General features: G+C 41.7%; 3 protein-coding genes across 4 annotated transcripts in view; 2 read left to right on the top strand and 1 right to left on the bottom strand.

Annotated features, from left to right (window-relative positions):
* glis1a (GLIS family zinc finger 1a) overlaps positions 1-6,179 on the bottom strand; it is a 44,072-nt gene extending 37,893 nt beyond the window's left edge. For both annotated transcript variants that reach the window (XM_087810927.1, XM_087810928.1), the window contains exon 1: positions 6,144-6,179. The gene's annotated coding sequence lies outside the window, so the exon portion shown is untranslated. The remainder of the gene's footprint in view (positions 1-6,143) is intronic.
* Positions 6,180-7,739: 1,560 nt separating this feature from the next.
* Positions 7,740-11,463, top strand: LOC148064034 (acyl-coenzyme A thioesterase 1-like). Its single transcript, XM_087811141.1, has 3 exons — positions 7,740-8,232; positions 9,661-9,863; positions 10,581-11,463. The coding sequence occupies exons 1-3, from the start codon at positions 7,782-7,784 to the stop codon at positions 11,181-11,183; spliced, it is 1,257 nt and encodes a 418-aa protein (XP_087667267.1). The 5' UTR covers positions 7,740-7,781; the 3' UTR covers positions 11,184-11,463.
* A 1,291-nt stretch (positions 11,464-12,754) lies between these two features.
* Positions 12,755-17,642, top strand: LOC148064033 (acyl-coenzyme A thioesterase 5-like). The gene is made up of 4 exons (XM_087810965.1): positions 12,755-13,292; positions 14,205-14,663; positions 14,729-14,913; positions 17,002-17,642. The coding sequence occupies exons 2-4, from the start codon at positions 14,207-14,209 to the stop codon at positions 17,623-17,625; spliced, it is 1,266 nt and encodes a 421-aa protein (XP_087667091.1). The 5' UTR covers positions 12,755-13,292; positions 14,205-14,206; the 3' UTR covers positions 17,626-17,642.
* The last annotated feature ends 6,949 nt before the right edge of the window (positions 17,643-24,591 follow it).

The following is a 24,591-nucleotide window of genomic DNA, read 5'->3' as shown; positions in this document are numbered from 1 at the left end:
GCTACATGCTAATGTTAACTACAAGCTAATGTTAACTACATGCTAATGTTAGCTACAAGCTAGCGTTAGCTACATGCTAATTTAAGATGTGTGTACATAACTCTTAAGTCTAAATGGAGTATAAGCAAGTAAAGAATACTTTTTTAAATAATAATAATTAATCTTTCCATACATTTCAAAATATATATAAACATTTAAGAGGAATACTACTTTCACTAAAAGATCAGGATCTGTTTGTTTTTCCTTTATTTCACCTATAATTTCATGTGTTCTGTTCACTCCTGGTTCTGTAACAAATGCATGTACGTTTGTGTGCGTGTGTGCGACTACACTGACTTTCCTCTGGTTACAAATCGTTGTATCTATCGAACAATGAAAGTCGTATCCACGATTGTCAGCAGCGAAATCCAAGCGGTCAATCATCGCAGGCCTGCCAACAACACGGAGCGCTCGTCCAAGACTCTGTTCTTTAAAAAAAAAGAAAAAAAAGGAAAGACCAAGATAAATCGGGAACCATCATCCTCATCAGCGCGACTGAGTCACTGTGTCCGAGGCAATAATGTGAAGCACGAAGAACAATGATGCTTTGTCGTCCTTGAGAAGCTTTTAGGCAGAAAACATCGCAACCAGATCTAGAAAAATAAATGAGACATGACAGCACTGGAGGTGCAGCAACTAATGCAGTGATCCCTCACGATAGTTACCATGTAGCAAATAACATATACATATATATATATATATAAATTTCTGTTATGATTATTACTAGAAGTTTAGTTTTTTTTCTAAACATATAGTCCAGTCGTGTAACTGTGTGCTATATAACCACTAGATGTTCTGTCTCCATTCAAACACCCATTACAGCAAAGCCCTTCTAGTAGTTGTAGTAGTAGTTATCAGACAGATTCTTAATTCTTGTAGACCCACTTAAAATAGATACTCAAATGTACCCAAGATAACAGATGAATCATAGAACTTCATTTACTTTTTGTTTGGGACTATAAGGGGCAATTAAAATACTTTTATTTTATTTAAAAAAAATAGATCGACAGTGTGCCTTGTAAGTCTTACGTATAGATTTTACTTGAATTTACTTAATTTTACTATGAAACACGTGGCTGAAAAATCTTCCAAAATGTTGGTAAACTACAAAGCCAAAAGTTTTACTCCACAAGGCTCTATAGTAATAGTAATACTACGAAGCCGCATTTTATGTATTTTGTAGTTTATGAAAATTTTAACACGTTTTTTTAAAGGAAATTTTTGTACTTAAAAAATCTATAAACAATCCTTTATAAAATCTTGCGAGTCAAAATCTCAAAACTTTATCGACACCACAAGTGCCCGCCTAAAGTCCGACATCACATGACCAAAAGGGACGCGCCTCATTGGTCAACAGCGTCACTTTCAGACGTGTATACATTGGTGAGACGTGTACGTGGAAAAGGAGGAGGGAAAAAAAAACGTGCAATTTAGTTTGTGTAAACGGTTTTGATTTGTTATCCTTGTACCCGTTTACACGTGTAGACGCTGACGCTGCCAATTATAGTTGTCTGAAAAGGTGTTTTTTTTTGTTGTTTTTTTTAAATGTGGTTTTTCCTCTGTAGTAACTTGACACTCGTTTCAGTCAAGTTTACTCAAAAAATAAACCTGTAAACGAGCGAAAATAAGTAAAAAAAAACTCTACGCAATTATTTGTTTTACTACATTTGTTCTTGAATTTAATGCAGACATTAAAAACGGTCCGCCGTGTTAAAATAACTCACTATCCCACCAGGTACTTAGGTGGTGTCGGAATTGTACCAACAACTGTAAAAAACTAGTTGTCAACATATTTCTACATTAAAAGGTTTACCGTTGGGACTTGAATGTATTCTGTGTTTTATAAACATGTTTGCACTTTTTACGTATGAAAATGTACAAAAGTGTGTGTTTGTGTTTTACTTTTTACGCATGAAAATGTATAAATATGTATTTTTGTGTTTCACTTTTTATGCATTAAAATGTAATAAGGTGTGTGTATGTGTTTTACTTTTTATACATTAAAATGTATGAAAGCTTGTGTTTGTGTTTTACTTTTTATGCATTAAAATGCATAAAGGTGTGTGTTTGTGTTTCACTTTGTACAGTATGTATGAAAATGTATGAAAGCTTGTGTTTGTGTTTCACTTTTTGTGCATTAAAATGTATAAAAGTGTGTTTGTGTTTCAGTTTTTATGCATTCAAATGTACAATAGTGTGTGTTTTTGTTTCACTTTTTATATATGAAAGCTTGTGTTTGTGTTTCACTTTTTGTGCATTAAAATGTATAAAAGTGTGTGTTTGTGTTTTACTTTTTATGCATTAAAATGTAATAAGGTGTGTGTATGTGTTTTACTTTTTATACATTAAAATGTATGAAAGCTTGTGTTTGTGTTTTACATTTTATGCATTAAAATGCATAAAGGTGTGTGTTTGTGTTTCACTTTGTACAGTATGTATGAAAAAGTATGAAAGCTTGTGTTTGTGTTTCACTTTTTGTGCATTAAAATGTATAAAAGTGTGTTTGTGTTTCAGTTTTTATGCATTCAAATGTACAATAGTGTGTGTTTTTGTTTCACTTTTTATATATGAAAGCTTGTGTTTGTGTTTCACTTTTTGTGCATTAAAATGTATAAAAGTGTTTGTTTGTGTTTCACTTTTTATGCATGAAAATGTATGAAAGTGTGTGTTTGTGTTTCAGTTTTTATGCATTAAAATGTACAAAAGTGTGTGTTTGTGTTTCAATTTGTATGCAGGAAAATGTATAAAAGTTTGTGTTTCACTTTTTAATGCATGAAAATGAATGAAATTGTTTATTTTTCAGTGAAAATTAACATTTACAAGAGTGTGTGTGTTTGTGTTTCACTTTTTATGCATGAAAATGTATCAAAGCTTGTGTTTATGTTTCACTTTTTATGCATAAAAAAGAATAAAAGTGTGTGTTTGTGTTTCACTTTGTATGCATGAAAACTTATAAAAGTTTGTGTTTCACTTTTTATGCATGAAAATCTATAAAAGTGTGTGTTTGTGTTTCACTTTCTATGCATTAAAATGTATAAAAGTGTGTGTTTGTGTTTCACTTTCTATGCATTGAAATGTATAAAAGTGTGTGTTTGTGTTTCACTTTTTATGCATGAAAACGTATAAAAGTGTGTGTATCACTTTTTATGCATGAAAATGTATAAAAGTGTTTTTGTATTTCAATTTTTATGCATTGAAATGTATAAAAGTGTGTGTTTGTGTTTCACTTTTTATGCATGAAAATGTATAAGTGTGTGTTTGTGTTTCACTTTTTATGCATGAAAATGTATGAAAGCTTTTTTTTATGTTTCAATTTTTATGCATGAAAAAGAATAAATGTGTGTGCTTGTCTATCACTTTTTATGCATGAAAATGTATAAAAGAGTGTTTGTATTTCAATTTTTATGCATTGAAATGAATGAAATTATGTTTGTTTTTCACTGAAAATGAAAATGTACAAGAGTGCGTGTGTTTGTGTTTCACTTTTTATGCATTCAAATGTATAAAAGTGTGTGTTTGTGTTTCACTTTGTATGCATGAAAATGTATATTAGTTTGTGTTTCACTTTTTATGCATGAAAATGTATAAAAGTGTGTGTTTGTGTTTCACTTTGTATGCATGAAAATGTATATTAGTTTGTGTTTCACTTTTTATGCATGAAAATGTACAAAGGTGTGTTTGTGTTTGACTTTTTAAGCATGAAAATGTTTGAAAGCTTGTGTTTGTGTATCACTTTTTATGTATGAAAATGTATAAAAGTTTGTGTTTCACTTTTTATGCATGAAAATGAATTAAATTGTTTTGTTTTTCACTGAACATGCACAAGAGTCTGTGTGTTTGTGTATCACTTTTTATGTATGAAAATGTATAAAAGTTTGTGTTTGTGTTTAACTTTTTAAGCATTAAAATGTACAAGAGTGTGTGTTTCACTTTGTATGCATGAAAATCTATAAAAGCTTTGTGTTTCACTTTTTAATGCTTGAAAATGAATGAAATTATGTTTGTTTTTCAGTGAAAATGAACATGTACAAGAGTGCGTGTGTTTGTGTTTCACTTTTTATGCATGAAAATGTATAAAAGTGTGTGTTTGTGTTTCACTTTGTATGCATGAAAATGTATATTAGTTTGTGTTTCACTTTTTATGCATGAAAATGTACAAAGGTGTCTTTGTGTTTGACTTTTTAAGCATGAAAATGTTTGAAAGCTTGTGTTTCACTTTTTATGTCTTAAAATGTATAAAAGTTTGTGTTTCACTTTTTATGCATGAAAATGAATTAAATTGTTTTGTTTTTCACTGAACATGTACAAGAGTCTGTGTGTGTTTGTGTTTCACTTTGTATGCATGAAAATCTATAAAAGTTTTGTTTCACTTTTTATGTATGAAAATGTATAAATGTTTGTGTTTCACTTTTTGTGCATGAAAACGTATGAAAGTTTTATAAACATGTTTTTGCTACTTCTGAATCGAGCTAGCGTCACGCGCGGCAGCAGAGCGAAGCCATACAAGTGACACAACCACAAATAACCAAAACACTAAACTATACAGTTATATCACACTTATCTGTACGTCCTTCTCTCTATAACCACATGTTTCTTACGAAAGCTACTCGCCGCTAAAATAGAAACGCTCTTGTTATTTTCTTCCCGCTCGTATAAAAGCCGAGGCGAAGACGCTCTGCCAGGGCAAACAACATCGAAGGGCGAAACAAAACTTGGCGTCCGGCGGCCACTGAGCGCTTGAACAAACATGGGGAGCATCTGGAGAAACAATCGCTCCATGACTCACCGATCAACAACTTCCATCGTCGTGTCCGCGAGCGGCAACACAACAAGTGTTTACGGCCGGACACGTAACATGATGGAGTGAGGTCATTAGCGTGACTGACTGGATGGATTTTCGGGGGGGGGGGGAGAAGAGGGATGGGGGACGCCGTCCCGGGAGGAGCAGGAACCCGACCCCCGGCAGATCCTCCATGTCAGAGAAAAACTAATGATTAAAACAAGACTTTCGGTTTGAGCCAGATTTCCACCCCCTGCACTGCACTTTTCATTCCAGCTCCATGACATAAATCAGTTGTGTGCAGAGGAGGGGAAGAGAGGAGGAGGAGGAGGAGGAGGAGGAGGAGGAGGAGGAGGAGGAGGAGGAGGAGGAGGAGAAGAAGAAGGAGGTCATCAAGGATTACTGCACTTCATCAATCGCGTGTTGCAGAGTCATTTTCGGCAGTTATTTGCAAGTCATTAAGGATCATTAAAACATGTTCGACGCACAACACGCGACACTTTCGCTGTCGACAAACGTCCGTCACGTCGACGCACAACAAACGACGGAGACGATCGTGAGAAGAACTCGAGAATGAACCGACTTGAGAGACGGACACGGTTGTTAAAAGGTCTTTGATTCGGTGTTTGATGGATCACGACTCAATAATGTGGGATGACAGTGTTAGGTACTGACCACTGCGCTGCTTTAACTTTAACTTTTTATCTACCAGAATTGCATTATTTAATTAGTTTTTTTTCGTGTGTTACATATTGTAGTTTTTGTTGTTGTTCCTTTTTACGATTCTTTCTCAATTTCTTAAAAACATTTTAGTCAAATTTGCTTTAAGTTCAGATTTTATATTTACTTTTAGTTCGTTCTGTCCGAACGTTTTTCTCAGTTCATCCTTCGTTGTACTTTTTCGTCAACGAATCATTACTTTAAATTATAACTATATTTATAATTATTATATTTACTATATATATTTTAATGTATTCAACATTTTTGCACGTTTCTTAGCGCTTAAACATTTATATTATTGTTTTATATTGCAATATTTAATCACCATAGTTATTCTACATTAAGTTATTTAAACATATAAATACAACAAGTGTTTTTAAAAAACTTTTATGTCGTAATTGAACGTATACATGTCATCATTTTATCTTATAATAGTTTTGAGGACGAAAGAAAGTTAAAAAAAAAAAAGATTTAAATAAACCAAAGTTACTCGTCAACAGAGTAACAATCGTCCACAAAAGTACTGAACGAGTATTATTCGCCTGCGGGCGTCTTCGGGTAAGTTCGGCTGAAGCCGCTGCGTTCAAGCGAAGTCGCTTCTTACCGTAAATGTGCTTGTGAAGGCGCCCGAGGTTTGACAATGTTCCTCGTGTCCTTCCAGCCAGGACTGAGGAGGCGCGCGCGCGCGGCTGCAGCTCCTCTCGACAGGGCGCGTACACGTTTCGTCACGTGACGAGAAGTAGCCAATCACACGCTCGAAACTAGTTTCATCCATTTTTATAATTTATTTTTAAAAGATTATTAAAAAAAAACGTCCGTAGATACTTTAGTAAAGTTTTAACTAGATATTGATTTTTTTTAGTATAATTTTAAACTTTTTTGTAATAAAGATTGTGTTAAAATTAACATAAGTGTGTGTCTTTGTGGTTAGTTTTTGGATGAACATATAAGTATATATTTGTGTGTCCGTCCATATAAAATGTGTTTGTGTGCATCAGTGATTATTGTGTGTATGTACTTTGTTGTTGTTGGAGTTTGTGTAATGTGTTAAAAGTATGTTAGTGTGAGTATGTGTGTATAATTGTGTGTACAGCTGTTTAATGATTTTTTTAAAAGGTTTATATGTCTTTTGTATCTTTCATTCGTGATGAGAGTGTTTTTGTGTATCACTTTTTATGTATGAAAAAGAATGAAATTGTGTTGGTTTTTCACTGAAAATTAAAATGTACTATGTACAAGAGTGTGTGTGTGTTTCACTTTGCATGCATGGAAATGTACAAAAGTGTGCGTTTGTGTTTCACTATTTATGTGTTAAAATGTACAGAAGTGTGCGACTTACTTTATGAATTAAAATCTATAAAAGTGTGTGTTTCATTTTTATGTGTTAAAATGTACAAGTGTGTGTTTTTGTTTAATCGAAAATGAAAATGTGAAAAGTACTATGTACAAGAGTGTGTATGTTTTACTTTGTATGCATTAAAATCTATAAAAGTGTGTGTTTCATTTTTATGCATTAAAATGTACAAAAGTGTGTGTTTGTATTTCATTTTTATGCATGAAAATGTACAAACGTTTGTGTTTCACTTTTTATGCGTTAAAATGTAGAAAAGTGCTTGTTTGTATTTCATTTTTATGCATGCAAATGTACAAAGGTGTGTGTGTGTGTTTCACTTTTTATGCATGAAATTGTACAAAAGTGTGTGTGTATTTCAATTTTATGGATGAAAATGTACAAAAGTGTGTATTTTTTATTTTTATGCAGGAAAATGTACAAAGGTGTGTGTTTGCGTTTCACTTTTTATGTGTTAAAATGTACAAAAGTGCGTGTTTTTGTTTCATTTTTATGCATGAAAATGTGCAAAGGTGTGTGTTTTTGTATCATTTTTATGCGTGAAAATGTACAAAGGTGTGTGATTGTGTTTCACTTTTTATGCGTTAAAATTTACAAAAGTGTGTGTTTTCATTTCATTTTTATGCATGAAAATGTAAAAAAGTGTGTGTTTGTGTTTCATTTTTATGCATGAAAAGGTTTGTTTGAAGAACGATAGTCGTGTGATCTTGTGTAACATTTGCCCGTTGGCTTCAATTTTATTCCTTTTAGACTTTAGACTTTAGACTGTAGACTCTAGAGACCGTGTTTCCTGAACCACAAAGTGTTGACTCTAAACCGAGATCTTCTCCTGATGGTTCACAGCTTTTTGCCACTTTTATCTCCCGGAGCGAACCGAGAAGAAGAAGGAAAATGTCGTCTCAGGTGCGACTGAAGCTCCTGCCCGGAACCAGGTGTCTCTTCGACGAGGCGGTCCGGCTGAAGGTGTCGGGTCTGAGGTCGGGTCAGCAGGTCACCGTGGCGGCTCGGGTCAGAGACGAGAAGGGGGTCGTGTTCAGGTCTCAGGCCAGGTACCGAGCGGACGCCGACGGGGAGCTGGACCTGGACAGAGACTCGTCTTTGGGGGGCAGCTATGTGGGGGTGGAACCCATGGGTCTGTTGTGGTCCATGTCACCGGACCAGACGCACAGGAGGCTGCAGAAGACGAGGGCCCTCGACCCTCACCTGGTGACCTTTTCGGTTCAGGAGGACGGAGGGAGAACTCTGGCCCAGGTGGTCAACGAGAGATTTCTGATTGGACCAGGAGTAGGAAGGAGGGTCATCAAGCAGCAGAACACCCGAGGAGTCCTCTTCACACCTCCAGGTCTATCTTCTCTGAGAACTTCATCATCTTAACTAAACAGGTGTTTTTTTAATGTGGCGACGATTTACCTTTAGTTTCCAGTAGATGGCGCCACTTGTTCGTTACTTTTGCATGTTTGAAAATGCGCCACCGTGCGTTTGTTAACGAAAATGTATCTATTTTTTAAAGATTTGTCCAGAAAACATCCATGAAATTATGATTTATTACGTAAATATAAGAGGATACAGTTTTGGGTATTTAAATATAATAGAAGATAATATTCCTTTATCATTTTTACTTCATTTTCTAATGCATTAATATTTTTAAATTGATTAAACAAATCTAACAATTCAATTGAGGTTGTTATTTGAAGTAAACACACATGTTGCAAACCTGTTTTTGTGTTTCACAAATTTAATTAAAGTGCATGTTTGTGTTTTACTTTTTATGCATTTTAAAAAAGCTGTGTGAGTTTACTCCGGGCACTCTGGTTTCCTCCCACAGTCCAAAAACATACAGAGGTTAATTGACAATTTTGGGAAATTGTCAATAGGTATGAGTGTGAGTGTGAATGGTTGTCTGTCTTTGTGTGTGCCCTGCGACAGACTGGCGTCCTGTCCAGGGTGTCCCCTCCCTCTCGCCCTATGATTCTCCCCGGGACGCCGGGATAAGGTGGTTGTGAATGAATGAATATATTTGCGTATTTTTGGGGGTACGCCACCATCTGTTTTTTTCACGATAGCGAAACTTCATGTATCTTTTTTAATTTAAAAGAAAATCCGAAAATTATGATTAATTACGTAAAAGTTTTCTGGTATCTATATTAAATTTTTTTTTAATTAATTGTCGTTTTTGGTAATTTTTACTTCATTTCTGTATGTTTTTATACAAATGTACTTCATTAATTTGAGGTTGTTTTTGAGGTATTCACAAACCTTACTTTTCATTTTACTTACATCACTTTTTATGCATGAAAATGTATGGAAGTGTGTGTTTGTCTTTTACTGTTTATACATTTAAAAAATATATATATTCTTGTATTTTTGAAAATGCGTCACCATGGTTTGTTAACAATAGCGCGACTTCACGTATCTTTTTTAATTTAAAAGAAACTCCGAAAATTATGATTAATTACGTAAAAGTTTTCTGGTATTTATATTAAATTAAAAAGAAAATTGTACTTTTTGGTCATTTTTATTTAATTTCTGTATGTTTTATACAAATGTACTTCATTAATTTGAGGTTATTTTTGAAATATTCACAAACCTTACTTTTCACTTTACTTACATCACTTTTTATGCATGAAAATGTACGGAAAGTGTGTGTTTGTGTTTCACTTTGTATGCACTTTTTCCCCCTATTTTTTAACTTTTCTTTTAAAAATATGTAATATATTGTGCTTCTCTTATGAAAAAATTTTGAGAAGAAAATGCTGTTCTTTTATCCCAGGTGAAGGTCCGTTCCCTGCGGTTCTGGACCTGTACACCTTCGGCGGAGGGTTGTCCGAGAAAAGAGCTTCTCTTCTGGCCAGTCGGGGATTCGTGGTCCTGACGGTGGCGCTGTACGGCTACGACGACTTGCCCAAGAACATCCAGGAGCTTCACCTGGATCACTTTGAGGAGGCGATAAACATCCTACGGGAACAAGATAAGGTGCTGCTGAGATAGAAGCGAGTCAGTCTACGGTCTCAGTATTCTTTCCAGACTTTTTGGTGATGGATCTCATCTAACTTGTGGTTACTAGTGATGAGTTGATGATACAACCTTTTAAACAAAAAAAATGTTTTCACTTGATGACAATTTCTGCATTATTATTCAACCTTTCAATTTGAGGACAATACTTCATGATCTAAGCTATAACGATACAATAATCTCCCGATACATTTAGATACACTTGCATTATTTTTGTAACAATTTTAGGGGACACCGAGTTTTTGTGACATTTTGTTATTGTTCTTCCCTCTATTGGTTGTATTATTATTATTATTAAGACAAAATACGTCCAAACAACACCTTTTATAAAGCGGTAGGAGTCGACTGTATCCTCTCGTCCTCAGTCATCGCCAAGAATCCCCCAGGATTTCATTTTTCTCAGCTGTAGAGGACGTAATGGACTGCTGCCATCTAGCGGCCGGAAGTTTAAACGCAACACAAAAAGAAGCAAAGGCAGCAAATATTTGTGTGTTAATTATAATATATATTTTTTGAAACACATATTTGTATAAAGAATAACCAAAAAGATCATGATCATTTTTTATATATATATATATAATGCAATAAACAGATTTATTTAAAAGCTGCAAAATGGGAAACTGTTTATTTGTGGTCAAGAAGCCTCTTGACCTTCATGACCCGTTACGTCGTCCATAGGTTCGCCGGGGAGGAGTCGGCGTCGTCTCGCTGTCCAAGAGCGGAGACCTCGCCCTCTCCATCGCCTCCTACCTGCCGGGGGTGAAGGCCACGGTCTGGATCAACGGCTGCAGCGCCAACACGGCGTTGCCTCTTCACCACGAGGGACGCCAGGTTCTCCCGGCCCTGATGTTCGACGCCGACAGAGTGACGCCGACGCCATCCGGCGCCTTCAACGTCAAACGCGTCGTCGACAGCACGAGGGCCCCCGAGAACCGAGGCGCCCTGATCCCCATCGAGCGGGCGGACTCGCCGTTCCTCTTCGTGGCCTCGGAGGACGACCAGAACTGGGACAGCGGGGACTTCGTGGAGCAGATGGTGGAGAGGCTGGAGCGTCACGGGAAGAGGAACTACGAGGCCGTGGTCTACCCCGGGGCGGGACATTTCCTGGAGCCGCCGTACGGCCCCCACTGCCCTTCCAGCGTCCATGCGCTCGTGGGGAAGCCGGTCCTGTGGGGGGGCCAGCCCAAGACCCACGCGGCGGCCGAAGTCCATCTTTGGGCTAAAATTCAAGAGTTCTTTAGGAGACATCTCCACGAAGAACCAACCACATCCAAGTTATGAAGATATTATAGAAGCCACAGCATCCTTGGAGCTTGGTCCATTTTTTCTGTTTCTAATTCTGTGTTATTACATTCATTTATTCTGTACTGACGCCAACAATGAATCCTATGTTGTGTTTACAGGCGATAAAATATTTTCATTACATAAACTTCCTTGGACTGCTCACTAAAGCCCTATATTCGCAAGGGATAAGTATTACCTGGATACCTTTAATTACCTAAAGATACAGATGTAAAAAACGAGTGCAATGACTGAAAGAGAAAGTTGGTGTAACCAAGCGTTCTTCGTTTAGAGAAGATAAAGTGGACAACAGTTTATTGCGTGAATGATTGAGATCCTGTTTTCTTTTGATCTAAACTTGTTGCTGCTTCTCCTCCCACAAATTTGATCAGATTTGAACTGTTCAAACTTTTATCTATTCAGCTTGTTTCCGAAATGCGGGCTATGTTCTAGCTTTCTTTTATCGCTTCCACTCTTTCTTTTATTCCTCTTTTTCTATCCCATTCATTTCATTGTGGAAAATCTTCAACTCATGTTTTCAATCCTTCCACTTTGACCTACTACTTATACTTTTACTACTAACTCCACTACTACTTCTACCACTAATACTTCTACTGTTACTACTAAGTGTATTACTACTTTTAATTTTCTACTGTTTTTAATTTTACTACTAATTCCACTTCTTCTACTTAAACTACTAATTCCGTTACTACTTCCACTACTACTTCTACTACTCCTTCTACTTTAACAACTAATTCTACTACTGCTTTTATTTTTCTTCTACCTTTACTTTTACTACTAATTCCACATCTTCTACTTTAACTACTAATACAGCTACTACTTCCACAGCACAGCAGGGTCAGCATTCACACTGCATTTTCTTCTGGAAATGCATATTTTCTAGTTCCCCTATTAATTCCACTACTACTTCCACTACTACGTCTACTACTAATACTACAACTACTTCTAGTACAAATTCTACTACTAATTCCACTAATACTTTTACATTTCTACAACTTCTATTTTTACAAATAATTCCACTTCTTCTACTTTAAATACTAATTCCACTTCTTCTACTTAAACTACTAATTCCGTTACTACTTCCACTACTACTTCCACTACGAATACTAATACTCCTTCTACTTTAACAACTAATTCTACTACTGCTTTTATTTTTCTTCTACCTTTACTTTTACTACTAATTCCACATCTTCTACTTTAACTAATACAGCTACTACTTCCACAGCACAGCAGGGTCAGCATTCACACTGCATTTTCTTCTGGAAATGCACATTTTCTAGTTCCCCTATTAATTCCACCACTACTTCCACTACTACGTCTACTACTAATACTACAACTACTTCTAGTACAAATTCAACTACTAATTCCACCAATACTTTTACATTTCTACTACTTCTATTTTTACAACTAATTCCACTTCTTCTACTTTAACTACTAATTCCAGTCGTTCAACTTTAACTACTAATTCCAATACTACTTCCACAGCAGGGTCAGCATTCACACTGCACTTTCTTCTGGAAATGCACTCTTTCTAGTTTTCTTTCGTTTCCTAACTTGTGCAGACGCGCAACAGCGAGAGCGCTTCCCTGCACATAAATGTGCCCCAATATTATTCTTGCAGAAGCAGACACGGTCTGTTATAGTAGTGTAACCGAGTTAGTCGCGTGGGAAACAACGAGGCTGGAACTTTGTTTTTGCCTTCTTTACTTTTCGTCATGTGGAACACACACCATCCCCCCCAACAACAACGAACTCGATCCACTTCCTTTTCGACCCCTTCAAAATAAAACAGAAAATCACAGACATGGCGCATTTAACACGGGATTAAAACTCGAGACATTCTACGCAGTTGTTACAACTTCTCCGGGTAAAACTTATCCCGTGAGGGCCGGACATAAGACGGAGAGCACGAGCAAGTGATCGATCTGTTTACAACTCATTAACCAAGATTGGACTTTAAGGTCGGAGAGTGAGAACAGTTGGAAGGACATTGAAAACCCAGCGACCATGTTCACTGCAAACAGTCGTAGGACGCAGTGTCTGTGAAAGTAGATTCAAGCATCTGGAACAGAATATCAACCGATTCTGGTAAGAGGGATGATCGTAAACTATTTTCCTGTTGTCTAACAATTGCTCACTCAAATGAGCTGTTTTTGTCGTTGTTTTTAACAAATTAACAAATGGTTGTTAGAATAACGGTTATTAAAACTTCTAATAACCTGCTTTGCCTTGCATTAATATGACTGAATGAATTTACAAGACTAAACCAAGTACTGACTTAATTTTAAGATTTATTTGGACTCCACATACTGCTGAGAAGATTGAGGGATGAGAAACCACGGTGTTTTATTTGACAAAGACGTGTCTCTGGTTCAACACTGCAGAAAACCGACCAGAAACTGTTTCCTTCAACTGAGAAAAAAATCTCTAAATTTAGGAAAATGTTGTCACAACATGATCTGGAGCTTATAATCTATGTGTTTGTGTCTTCTCGTCTGGACTATTGATGACTTAACAAGAAGGGGCTTCAGAACTCTTCAGCTAGAATTCTGAGCTGCTCTAGTAGAAGAACTCACATTTCTCCGATCCGTAAAACTCTTCACTGGCTGCCAGTTTCTTTCAGGATCAACTTTAAAATGCTGGTTCTTACTTTCAGTGCTATTCATGGTCAGACCTTCCATCAGTGATCAGTCTGTGGATCAGAATCTACTGATGGTTCCTGAACACGGCTCAGGACCAGAGGAGAGAAATCCTTCCAGACTGTTGCTCCTAAGCTTTGGAACGATCTTCCTCTGTGTTTGATGATCTACTGATTCCTTCTAGAAACGCTTTTATTCGTGCAGGCTTTTCCTTGATTCTCGGGAACTCCTGTGTTTGTCTCAGTGTTATCTTGACCTTTAAAGTATATATTTTGTTGAGTATTGTTTTGTTTGTTTAAGCGCTTTGTGACCCTGGTCTGGAAAAGCGCTCTATAAATATAAGTTACTTACTTACTTCCAGGAATGTCCTCTCGAGTCCAGCTGCGGCTGATCCCGAGTGCCAGGTCCCTCTTTGACGACCCGATCCAGGTCAAAGTGTCCGGTTTAAGGTCCAGGCAGGAGGTTACCATTAGGGCCCGTTTAATGGACGACAAAGGAGTGGACTTCAGCTCCGGGGCCAAATACAGAGCCGACGGCCACGGGGTCATCGACGTCGTCCGAGACGAATCTCTGGGCGGAAGCTACAAGGGCGTCGAACCCATGGGTCTCCTGTGGTCCATGCAGCCGGGCACCCCGCACAGAAACTTTATAAAAAGCAACGTGACACTTCCACAGGTGGTCAGGTTTTCTGTTCACGACGAAGATGAGAAAAGAGGGACTCTGGCCGAGACCATCCACGAACGGGTCGTGATGGCCCCCGGTTTCAGCCGGGTCACTGTGACCCTGGAGAACATTCAAGCAGTCCTCTTCATACCACCAGGTTTGGTCATTTTATACTCTAATATAAGATCTGGTTATCAAAAGGTTCTTGTTTGTGTCCATCAGGTGAAGGTCCTTTCCCGGGTGTGTTGGATATCTCCACCATCATGTACGAGAGACGAGCTTGTCTTCTGGCCAACAAAGGTTACGTGGTTCTGACTGTGGCGGTATTCGAGAAAAAGGCCAACGTGGAAGAGATCCATTTGGACTTCTTTGAAGAAGCTGTCGAGTTCCTGCGGCAACATCCAAAGGTAAGGTAAGGTAAGGTAAAACTTTATTGATCCCTCAGGAGGTCTCCTTCGGGAAATTGTTTTTTCCAACAGCCAGCAATTTTCCATAAACAATACAAAATAATAAATAAAAATAAAATAATAAGAAGAACATAAAGAGAAAAAGAACAAGATGACACAATCTAAGTCTAAAGATAAAGACAAAGAACATAGGTCAAAGAAAAACAACAAAGACAAAGGATACAAAGACTAACATAGAAAAGAACATCCAGATACTCTCACTCCACTCCTGCCCCCGAACTCAGAATTGTACAATTTAATAGCCCGAGGAATGAATGAGTCCCTGAGTCTATTAGTGTTGCACCTGGGTAGGAGCATTCGTGCACTCATTCTGCTTCTCTGCTCACTGATGACAGTGTTCAGAGGATGACTATCATCATCAATGATGAACAGTAGTTTGTTCAATGATCTCCTCTCAGCAACTGTCACCAGTGAGTTCAGCTTCATGCCAACAACAGAACCAGCCCTCCTGATCAACCTGTCCAACCTGTTGACACTCCTCTTGGACACATTTCCACCCCAACACACCACAGCATAGAACATGACACTGGCCACCACAGACTGGTAGAACATGCAGAGGAGCTTCTTGCAGATGTTAAATGATCGAAGCCTCCTTAGAAAGTACAGTCTACTCTGAACCTTCTTATATACATGGTCTGTGTTGCGAGACCAGTCCAGTTTACTGTCCATCCACACACCGAGGTACTTATAGTTGTCAACTATCTCCACCTCGTCGCCTCTGATGGACACTGGACGTGGCTTTGTCCTGGACCTACCGAAGTCCAAGACCAGCTCCTTGGTCTTTGAGGTGTTCAGCTGACGCAATTGTTAAACATTTATGGATGTAGTTTCATGTGGTTTAACAATTAAAAGTGCGCTGTGTCTCAAATTGCATACTTCTCTAAGTGCACTGCTTTACAAGTACGCTGTTACACAGTGCACTGACTTGCATAGTGTTTCAGCAGGATAGTACTGTCTCAAATCAAACACTATCGCTACATACTTACAGGAAATGACTTCTTCTACTACTATTTAATGACGGTTGTAACCAGTCGTTGGAACACTATCGCCGACACTTGACAGCCCTTTTCGCAAATCGAAACAAGCTATTAAGTTGTTTTTGATTGTGTTAATACTATTGTTGTGTTGTTTTGTGATAAAATTAATTTTTCTTTTAAGACATTTAAGCCAATATCTGCTCCGAAGACACGTCATCAGTGGTTTATCTTCCATTTAGCATCATCTACGTCAACTAAGATGGCGGCTGTTAAGGGTGGAAAGTGTCAATCGATCCACACTCTGTTTTCTGACTGTTTGAGTGCGCCAATTGAGTGTGAGTTTGCACACTACATTTTCGCACACTGCTCATCAGGACGCACTTGTGCTCTCAAAATTGTAAGTGTAAGTGTAAATGCAGAAGAGCGCTATTTGGGAGACACACTTGTGCTGTGTCTCAAATCAAATACTTCTCTTAGTGCACTGGTTAGTATGCATCAAGATAGTGTACGTACTAACTAGTAACTAATTCTCCACAGATAGTATTTCTCAAATCAAACACTTCTGCTACACACTAACAGGAAATGACGCGACAGCTTCTTATTCTACTACAATTTAACGATGATTTCAACCAGCTGTAGGAACACTATCGCCACCTGCTGGCAGCACGTTTGGTTTGGATCAAGAAATATGAGAAACTTAATATGGGCAAGATATTTACGCTGGTATCAGCAGCGAAGACGTGTCATCCTCCTACTACATATACTGCAAGTATATACATGTATATGACGTAACTTCCGTTTAACAACGTCAACTTAACTAAGATGGAGTCGTTCAGGATAGAAAATGTCCATCGATCCATACTCAGTTTTGTGGGCGTTTTATAGACAATTTAGTGTGTATGGAGCACTACATTTCACATACTAAGAATTGAGACGCACTTATGCACTAAAAATTAAGTACCAAATATGTGATTTGAGACACAGCTATCGTTGTTGTTGATCAAGAAGACTTCAAGGGTCTTTCTTTAATCTCCAATGGTGTCGTTGGCAGGTTAGCGGTGATGGCATCGGTGTTATCGCCCGATCCAAAGGCTCGGACATCGCCCTCTCCCTGGCTGCCTTTGTGCAAGGCATTGACGCAGTGGTGTGGATCAATGGCTGCAACGCCAACGTTGTTTTTCCACTTTACTACAGGAAGAAAAGGATCCTCTCTCCACTGGAGGCTGACCATAGCAAGATGATAGTAACTCCATCGGGGGCACTTTTGGTGAAAAACTGTCTGAATGATCCTCAAGACAACGAGGGCAGTCTGATCCCCATCGAACGAGCCAAGGCCCGCTTCCTCTTTGCGGCCGGAGAGGACGACCTGAACTGGGACAGCAAGAGTTTCATGGATCAGATGGTGGACAGACTGAAACGCAATGGAAGGGATAACTTCGAAAGCATGTCCTACCCGTCATCCGGACATCTTCTGGAGCCACCGTACGGACCCTTCTGCGTCTCGAGCCCGCATGGGGTCGTAAATCTCCCGGTCCTGTGGGGCGGTGAGCCCAGTGTCCACGTAGCCGCGGAGGTTCACTTGTGGACAAAGATCCAGGAATTCTTTAGAGAACATCTGAGTCACGGTGGCGCCAATAAAACCACGAAGACCCCACTGATCAAGCCGAGGTTGTAAAAGAAAAACCGTTTGAATCATGGCTCTAAATCTTTCAATTAAAAGTCAATTAATATGAAAACCAAATGCTCCTGACTTATGTTTCAAATGTTAAAGTCTTCTTCTCCAAGATGCACTAAGTCCAACATCATGACCACGTTTTGAACTTATTACTTTATAAAGTTCGTATGAAATCTGGGCGAACGAGAGGTTACAAGAGTCCATTATGACGTCATAATGGCTTCACTCCTTCTCCAGCCAGCTGTAATAATGCCCCGCTTTGTTTCTACAACGAGTCCCTTGGAGGTGGAGACTTCCGGGATTGATGACACGCGGTGACAAACCTCGGTGCATGACCAATCACAGCAGAGTGGGTGTGGTTATGGAAGCGGTTTCAGTGGGCGGGGCTTGAGATCATTTTCTAATGTAAATATTTAAATGAAAAGAGAGTTTTGTACAAACAGACAAATACTGATAGAGTCAAATAACTATTAAAGACACACTTTAATCAACACATTAGTTGAACTTAGAGAATATTAACCTTGTAAGACACATGCCTACAATAATAAAAAACATTTTAAGAATAATATTGTTGCATTAGAAGTCACACGTAAATGTATTAAAGCGAAATCAAACCAAAGGGAATTATATTTAAAAACAAAAAACTATGTGAATGTATGCCGCGTAAAAATACGAGCAACACTTGAACACAGCACAGCAGCTCCCGTGGGGCACAGACCAAGCCCACTCGAGGAGTCATCACCACAGGTGAGTTCAGGAACGTGGGAGCGTTTGGTGTTGTTTATCAGAGGCGTCAAGAACCCACCCCCGGTAGTCTCTCGGGTGTTTGAGTCAAGCAGGGAGGATCCAGTTCACCTCACAGACCAACGCAAAAATAAAAAGGACGTATATCGACTGGTGTTTGTACCGAACCCTGAGTCTGGGTCTGTAGAGGATGATGGTGAGTTCACTGGCAGGAGGAGAGTTTTAAACCCGCAGTTTTACGCTACTTTATAGTGTTTTAAACAGATTGTTTTGACCTTCTTTTTTTTTGGACAGGATCGGTATGATAACCCCTGAGTTATCTATCATGATCTCAGGTTCTACGAATTGGTGCAGCCCTCTAACAGCTTTGCTATTGGTTTACCCCGAGGCACCGCCTCGTCTCTGAGAAAGCTTAATGAACTCGCCACCCAGCAGAGGGCAGTCCACTTCCTCTAAAGGCGGGAAACACCCGCCGCACTTCCTCCGACTGAAAACTCAGTGAGAAGGGCGGTCGCTGGGCGACGAGGTTAGAGGGCTTCGCACCAATTCGTAGAACCTGAGATTATGGTAGATAACTCAGGGGTTCTACTTCATATTGGTGCTCCGCCCTCTAACAGCTTTGCTATTGGTTTAAATCCAAGGCAAAGCCTAACGGGATAAATGTACTGGGGCATAAATGTACACCCAGCTGGACACCGCTCCTGAAGCAGCATCGCTAGGGTCCTGCCGGCCCAGGATCCAAGTCTACTGGAGCTGTGGGCCTCGAGGGGGGCACAGCAGCACTGACAACCGTATGAGCTACTGATCCCGCCGTCACGTCGAGGAGATAGGCCTTAGCAAAGGTTGACGTGGATGCCCAAGAAGCAGCTGAGCAGATGTCCTCTGCTGCCACACCCACCAAAAGAGCCACTGAGGCTGCCACACCACGGGTGGAATGTTCCCTCAGTCCGCTAGGAGCAGATCCACCCGTTGCTTGGTAGGCCCGGATAATGCCCGATCTCACCCAATGAGAAAACATCCGGTAGGAGATCGCCTCACCCCGTCAGCATCAACCGTGGCAGATGAATAGGGCATCAGAGCGCCTAAACACAGCCACCCGCCGCAAGTAACAGGCCAAAGCGCTCACTGGACACAACAGGTGAAGACGTTCCTGACCCGGGTTCGAGTGGGGTGGCGGATGAAGGCCCGCAGCGTGATGGTCGTCGCCCGGAACAAAGAACTCAGAATCTTCGGGCGGAACGCTGGGTTAGGACGCAATGACAACGAAGACTCCTTGATGCCAAAGGAAGACACTCAGGGCTAGTGGAGAGAGCACAAAGCTCACTCGCTCTCTTCGTGGTTGTTAGTGCCAGAAGGAGCGATACCTGAAAGACAAGATATCTAGTGGGACTTGAGCTCGAAGGTCGGGCCTGTGAGAGAGTCCGGTACCAACTGGAGATCCCACTGAGGGCTGGAAGGCCTTGCAGGAGGTCAAAGCCTGCCAGCACCCCGTAAGAAACGCTCCACCAGAGGGTGGGCGCGAGCCGAAGCACCCTCAAACCCGACGTGCCTCGTCGCTATGGCTGACGCGAACAGGCTCAGTGTCGCCACAGTCCGTCCGCTATCCGGCAAATGTTGCAGGAAAGACAGGACAGTGGAGACAAAACAGGAGCTGGGGTTCAAGGACCTGTCTGCACACCAGTGGGAGAAAATCCCCCACTTTGAGGCATAAAGCCTGTGTGTCGACGGGGCCCGGGCGTTCTCCAGCGTGTGGACAACGCCCGGGTCCAAAGTCCTGCTCAGCTCGTCCCGTGCAGGAGCCACACTTTTAGAGGCCGGCCCAGGGCAGCGGGGCCCAAGGGATGGCCCACGGGTCCCCGACCGCCATGCCACCAGCTCTGGGAACCAGAGCGCCCCCGGGGAGTCTGGCACTACCAGTATTAACCTCAGCCCGTCCTGCCTCGTCCTCCGAACTAAGGGGAGGAGGAGCTGCGGAGGAGGGAAGGCGAACAGTAGTCCGGTCGGCCAACTCGAGTGGGCTAAAGCGTCCACGCCTAGTGGGGGGCAATCCGATGCCCTGAGGGAGAACCAGAGAGGACATCTGAAGTTCTCCTTGCTGGCGAAGAGGTCTGCCACCGGGTGACCGAACCGAGACCATATCTCGTCTCTCCACTGCCTTGGACAGACCCCATTCGTCCTGGATGGCCCCCCTCGAAAGTCTGTCCGCTACTGCGTTCAGCTCGCCCGGTACATGCTGAGCTCTGAGAGAAAGCAGGGCTGGGTTTACGTACGCCACAGCGGTTGAGCTGTCGGATAGCACTAGGACATTGGACCGTGACAGTTGGGGAGAGAAGTGAATCAGGACGTTGTAAATTGCCTTTAGCTCTAGCCAGTTTATGTGACTGTACACTGGTCTACCCTGCTGGCATAGGCCTGACCCGAGGTGCCTCCCCAACCTGTCAGAGAAGCGTCTGTGAACACCTGAGTGTAAAGAAGGACGCAACCCAATGGAACTCTCCGTCTGAGGTTGGCTAAAGAGTCCCAAAACTGGATGTCCTGCAAAACCCGAGCGGGAAGGTGCCCTTTTCGACCCTGTTCCCGCTTGAGGTCTAGCTTGAGACGACCAAACCATCTCTGAAGCTCCCTCATATGCAGCAAGCCCAGCCGAACTACCGTGTGAGCTGCTGCCATGAGCCCCAAGAGGGACATAACAGTGCCTGCTGTCGTCACATGACGCCGAGCTTCCAGCAGTTGTGTTGTCAGTCGGAGAATGGGCTGGATACACACGTCCGGGAGGCGCGCGTATCCCTCCTCCGTGTTCAACAGTACCCCCAGGTAAACTAACTGTTGAACTGGAGTCAGAGCGCTTTTGCTGAGGTTCACCGTGAACCCCAGGGTGGCAATATGGCTCAACACCTTCTGTGTGTGAGTGTAACTTTCTGCCTCTGACCTGGCAGGATCAACCAGTCGTCCAGATAGGTCAAGATCCCCACCCAACTCACTCACTCTTAATGGCTCCAGTGCCGCTTCCACACACTTGGTGAAGGTCCTGGGTGCCAGAAAGTAGCCGAACGGGAGTCAAGTGTATTGAAACACATGATTCTCGAGGGCAAAAAGCAAGTACTTTCGAAGTGAAAGTACGCGTCGGTCAGGCCGATTCCCGAGTTCTCTCCGATTCCCGAGTTCTCTCCAGCACCCCCATGGACCCTCCTACACTCTCCTCTTTTCTCTCACTATATCCTCCCTCACTCCTCTCCTTATCCATCTGTCTACCCCCCCATCCTTCCTCCCAGCCGGTCAAAGCGGCAGGCCGTCAACAATGAGTCAGGTTCCGCTCGAGGTTTCTGCCTTCTAAAAGGAAGTTTTTCCTCGCCATTGCTCACTGTACAGCTCACTGTACAGTGTTTTGTTTCTTGCTCTTTGTTGAATTGCTGGGATCTATTTTTCCTTAATCAACTGTAGTCTTATTTCAACTGTATAGTGTCTTGAGATAACTTTGTTATGATAAGACACTTTAAATAAAATAAAATTGAATTGAATTGATAGATGTCATCCAATCTCCTGGACTTACACCTGTGAGCAGTTTCTTGACCGTCAACATGCGGAACAGGCGGGTAGCTATGAATTTGTTCAAATAGCTGAGGTCCAGTATGGTGCTCCAACCCCCGGTCTTCTTTGGCACAAGGAAGTACCGAGAGTGAAACCCTGTCATCATCTCTGCTATAGGAACCAGCTCTACTGCAGCAGAGTAGAGACCTTGTTTCTTAGACAGGATCATTTTTCCTGCTCTGCCACGCGTGTCCAGAGAATCCCTGAAAAACGCGGGGGTTGACGGGCAAATTGGAGCGCAATGATTACTTCCCTCTCCCATCTGGAATGAAGTAAAACCAGGCGACTCCAAGCCGAATAATGTTCTGTCAAAACCACAGCCCTGACGAACTTTGGGTTGTCCTCCGTCCCGCCCCCGCGACCGTCCCAAAGCGGGCCGTAGACGAAAAGGGCATCACACAAGCCGCTTCTCTATCTCTTGAATCAAAAGAGCATGTATTCGAGCTCAATTCACTAGAACCCCCACTCTCATACATAAAATCCGGCTCTGTGGGAGAAAAGCGCAAGTGCGCGTGAGAACCTCAGATGCGTCTTGCACGTTCCCTTTTCCCCCCGGGAAGTCTCCCACTCCTTAGTGTCACCGGAGCTGAAAAACCAGAGATGTGGAGGAATGTGCTGGAGAATTTACCCGGAGCTGATGTGAGTTCATAACATGTCGCGCACGCGTCGGCACCGCATCATTCACCGCGTCCAGTACATTCTCAAGCTCCGCTGGCAGTCCTGACCTGCTCATCACTCGTGAGATCCAACCGCCACGCACCTCTCCAGATGATCGACCAGAAGGGGCTCCTCTCGCCTGGTCTCAGAACGGCGAGAAAACTCACGCAAAAGCGCCATGTTGCATCAGTTCCATGGCGTTTTCTTTTTTTCCGCCGCCATACGTGACATCCTCCACGGTGCCAGTGCTTGTTGACAGCGCTGTGGGGGAAGGAACAACCTCCAGTCAACATAGACATGTCCGGACTAGTTCCACTTACCTCATCATCTGTCAAGCGCTGTCGGGCAGTAGCGCTGGTCGGCGCGGAAGTAACACAGCTGACTCAGCCGGCCTCGCGGACATCTGCTCGTTTATAAATAAAACACATGGTTGGAGTCTGCCCCTCATTCGTGTGGACAGACTCCGTTATTACAGTATCGGCATGACCCGGACGAAGGGGTTTAAAAACATCCTTCGAACTGTGTTCTGAGAGGAAACTCTCGCTGTCTATGAACGGCGGAGCATGTTAGCTTAGCATTAGCGGCAAAAGTTTATAATAACGCCTGTGAATATGTCACACTCACAGGCGGAAACACATGCACACTACTAACATCTCTCTCAGGTGAACCCGTCGAGTGCGCTGCAGGAGGGCCATGTGGCCTGCAAGAGATACTTACCTGGATCGCTCTCGCATACCTCATGGCCGACTCCATGCAGCGAGCCAGTCGTCCACCTCGTCGTGGTCTGGAAATGTGTATTTTCCTGATTGTGGCATTAATCCTTTCACGATAGAGGGACGACTCAGCTCGACTCATCAGGGCCAAACAACCTTTTTCTTCTCATCACGTTGGAACGTGAGCTTGTCGAGTGCACCGCACAGGACTGCCATGTTGTTTGTTTTTCTTAAACAACATTGCATTAACCTGTCTTGATCATAATCATGATCTCTGAGGCGGCATGGGTCCACAAGCCTCGAACGCTTCCCGTCACTGTCAAAAGCTGTGGGAAGCGCTCGGCAGGCCACACAATCAGTCATCGTGTGATTTTGGCCTAGGCAAATGAAGCAGACATGTGTGTCTCCCCTCTTCAGCGAGTCTTAGCACTTCATGCACACACATTTGTTCACTTCAATATTCATTCGCCATCATCACATTCCACTTTCAGGAGCTTTGTGCTGAGTTTTGAAGGAGGAAGTGCGGCGGGTGTTTCCTGCCTTTATAGGAAGTGGACTGCCCCCTGCTGGGTGGCGAGTTCATTTAGCTTTCTCAGAGGCGGTGCCTCGGGGTAAACCAATAGCGAAGCAGTTAGAGGGCGGAGCACCAATATGAAGTAGAATCTGGAATGTGAAAGAGGTGGAGTCGCTGTGAGTTGTGTTGTGTTGTGTGACTCTGTTGTGTGTGTTTCGAGGTTCGACTCCAGAAGTTCCGACTCAACCCGAACGCGTTCAAAGTCAAACGCGACCGAAACTCGCAATTACAACAGTCAAAGTCTGTGGCAGGGATCGAGTAGAAATGTCTGGTTTATCTTTTTTATTGTTTGAAGCACAAAAGTAGAAACTGATGCCACCACATTGCGAGCCAGGGCCGGATCAACACGCTCTGCGGCCGCAGGGGCAGAAACTTTTTGAAAGAACACCAACCAAATACTGAGTTCTAGTTCAATAACCGAGACGGATTTGTTTGACACCTGTTGAATATTTATTAGAAATAATATATGTAACGACTCTAGATCAGTGGATCTCAAACTCACAGTTTGCGGCACCGTTCCACTTCACAGCAGTATGTGCCAATGAAAATATTAACCTCTGTTAACATTGAGTTCTTCCAATACATATTTGTCTTCCAGTCTGACCTTCCAACACTAAGGAAATGGTGGACCCTGTTTCTGAGGGAGAACTTTGGGGACTTCCATGAAAGACAAGTCCTACAACATTGAAT

Source organism: Callionymus lyra, chromosome 16 (genome assembly GCF_982586985.1).
Source record: "Callionymus lyra chromosome 16, fCalLyr1.hap1.1, whole genome shotgun sequence".
NCBI classification, from domain to species: Eukaryota; Metazoa; Chordata; class Actinopteri; order Syngnathiformes; family Callionymidae; genus Callionymus; species Callionymus lyra.
Note: the sequence above shows the minus strand (reverse complement) of the source record. Positions and strands in the feature narration are given on the sequence as shown.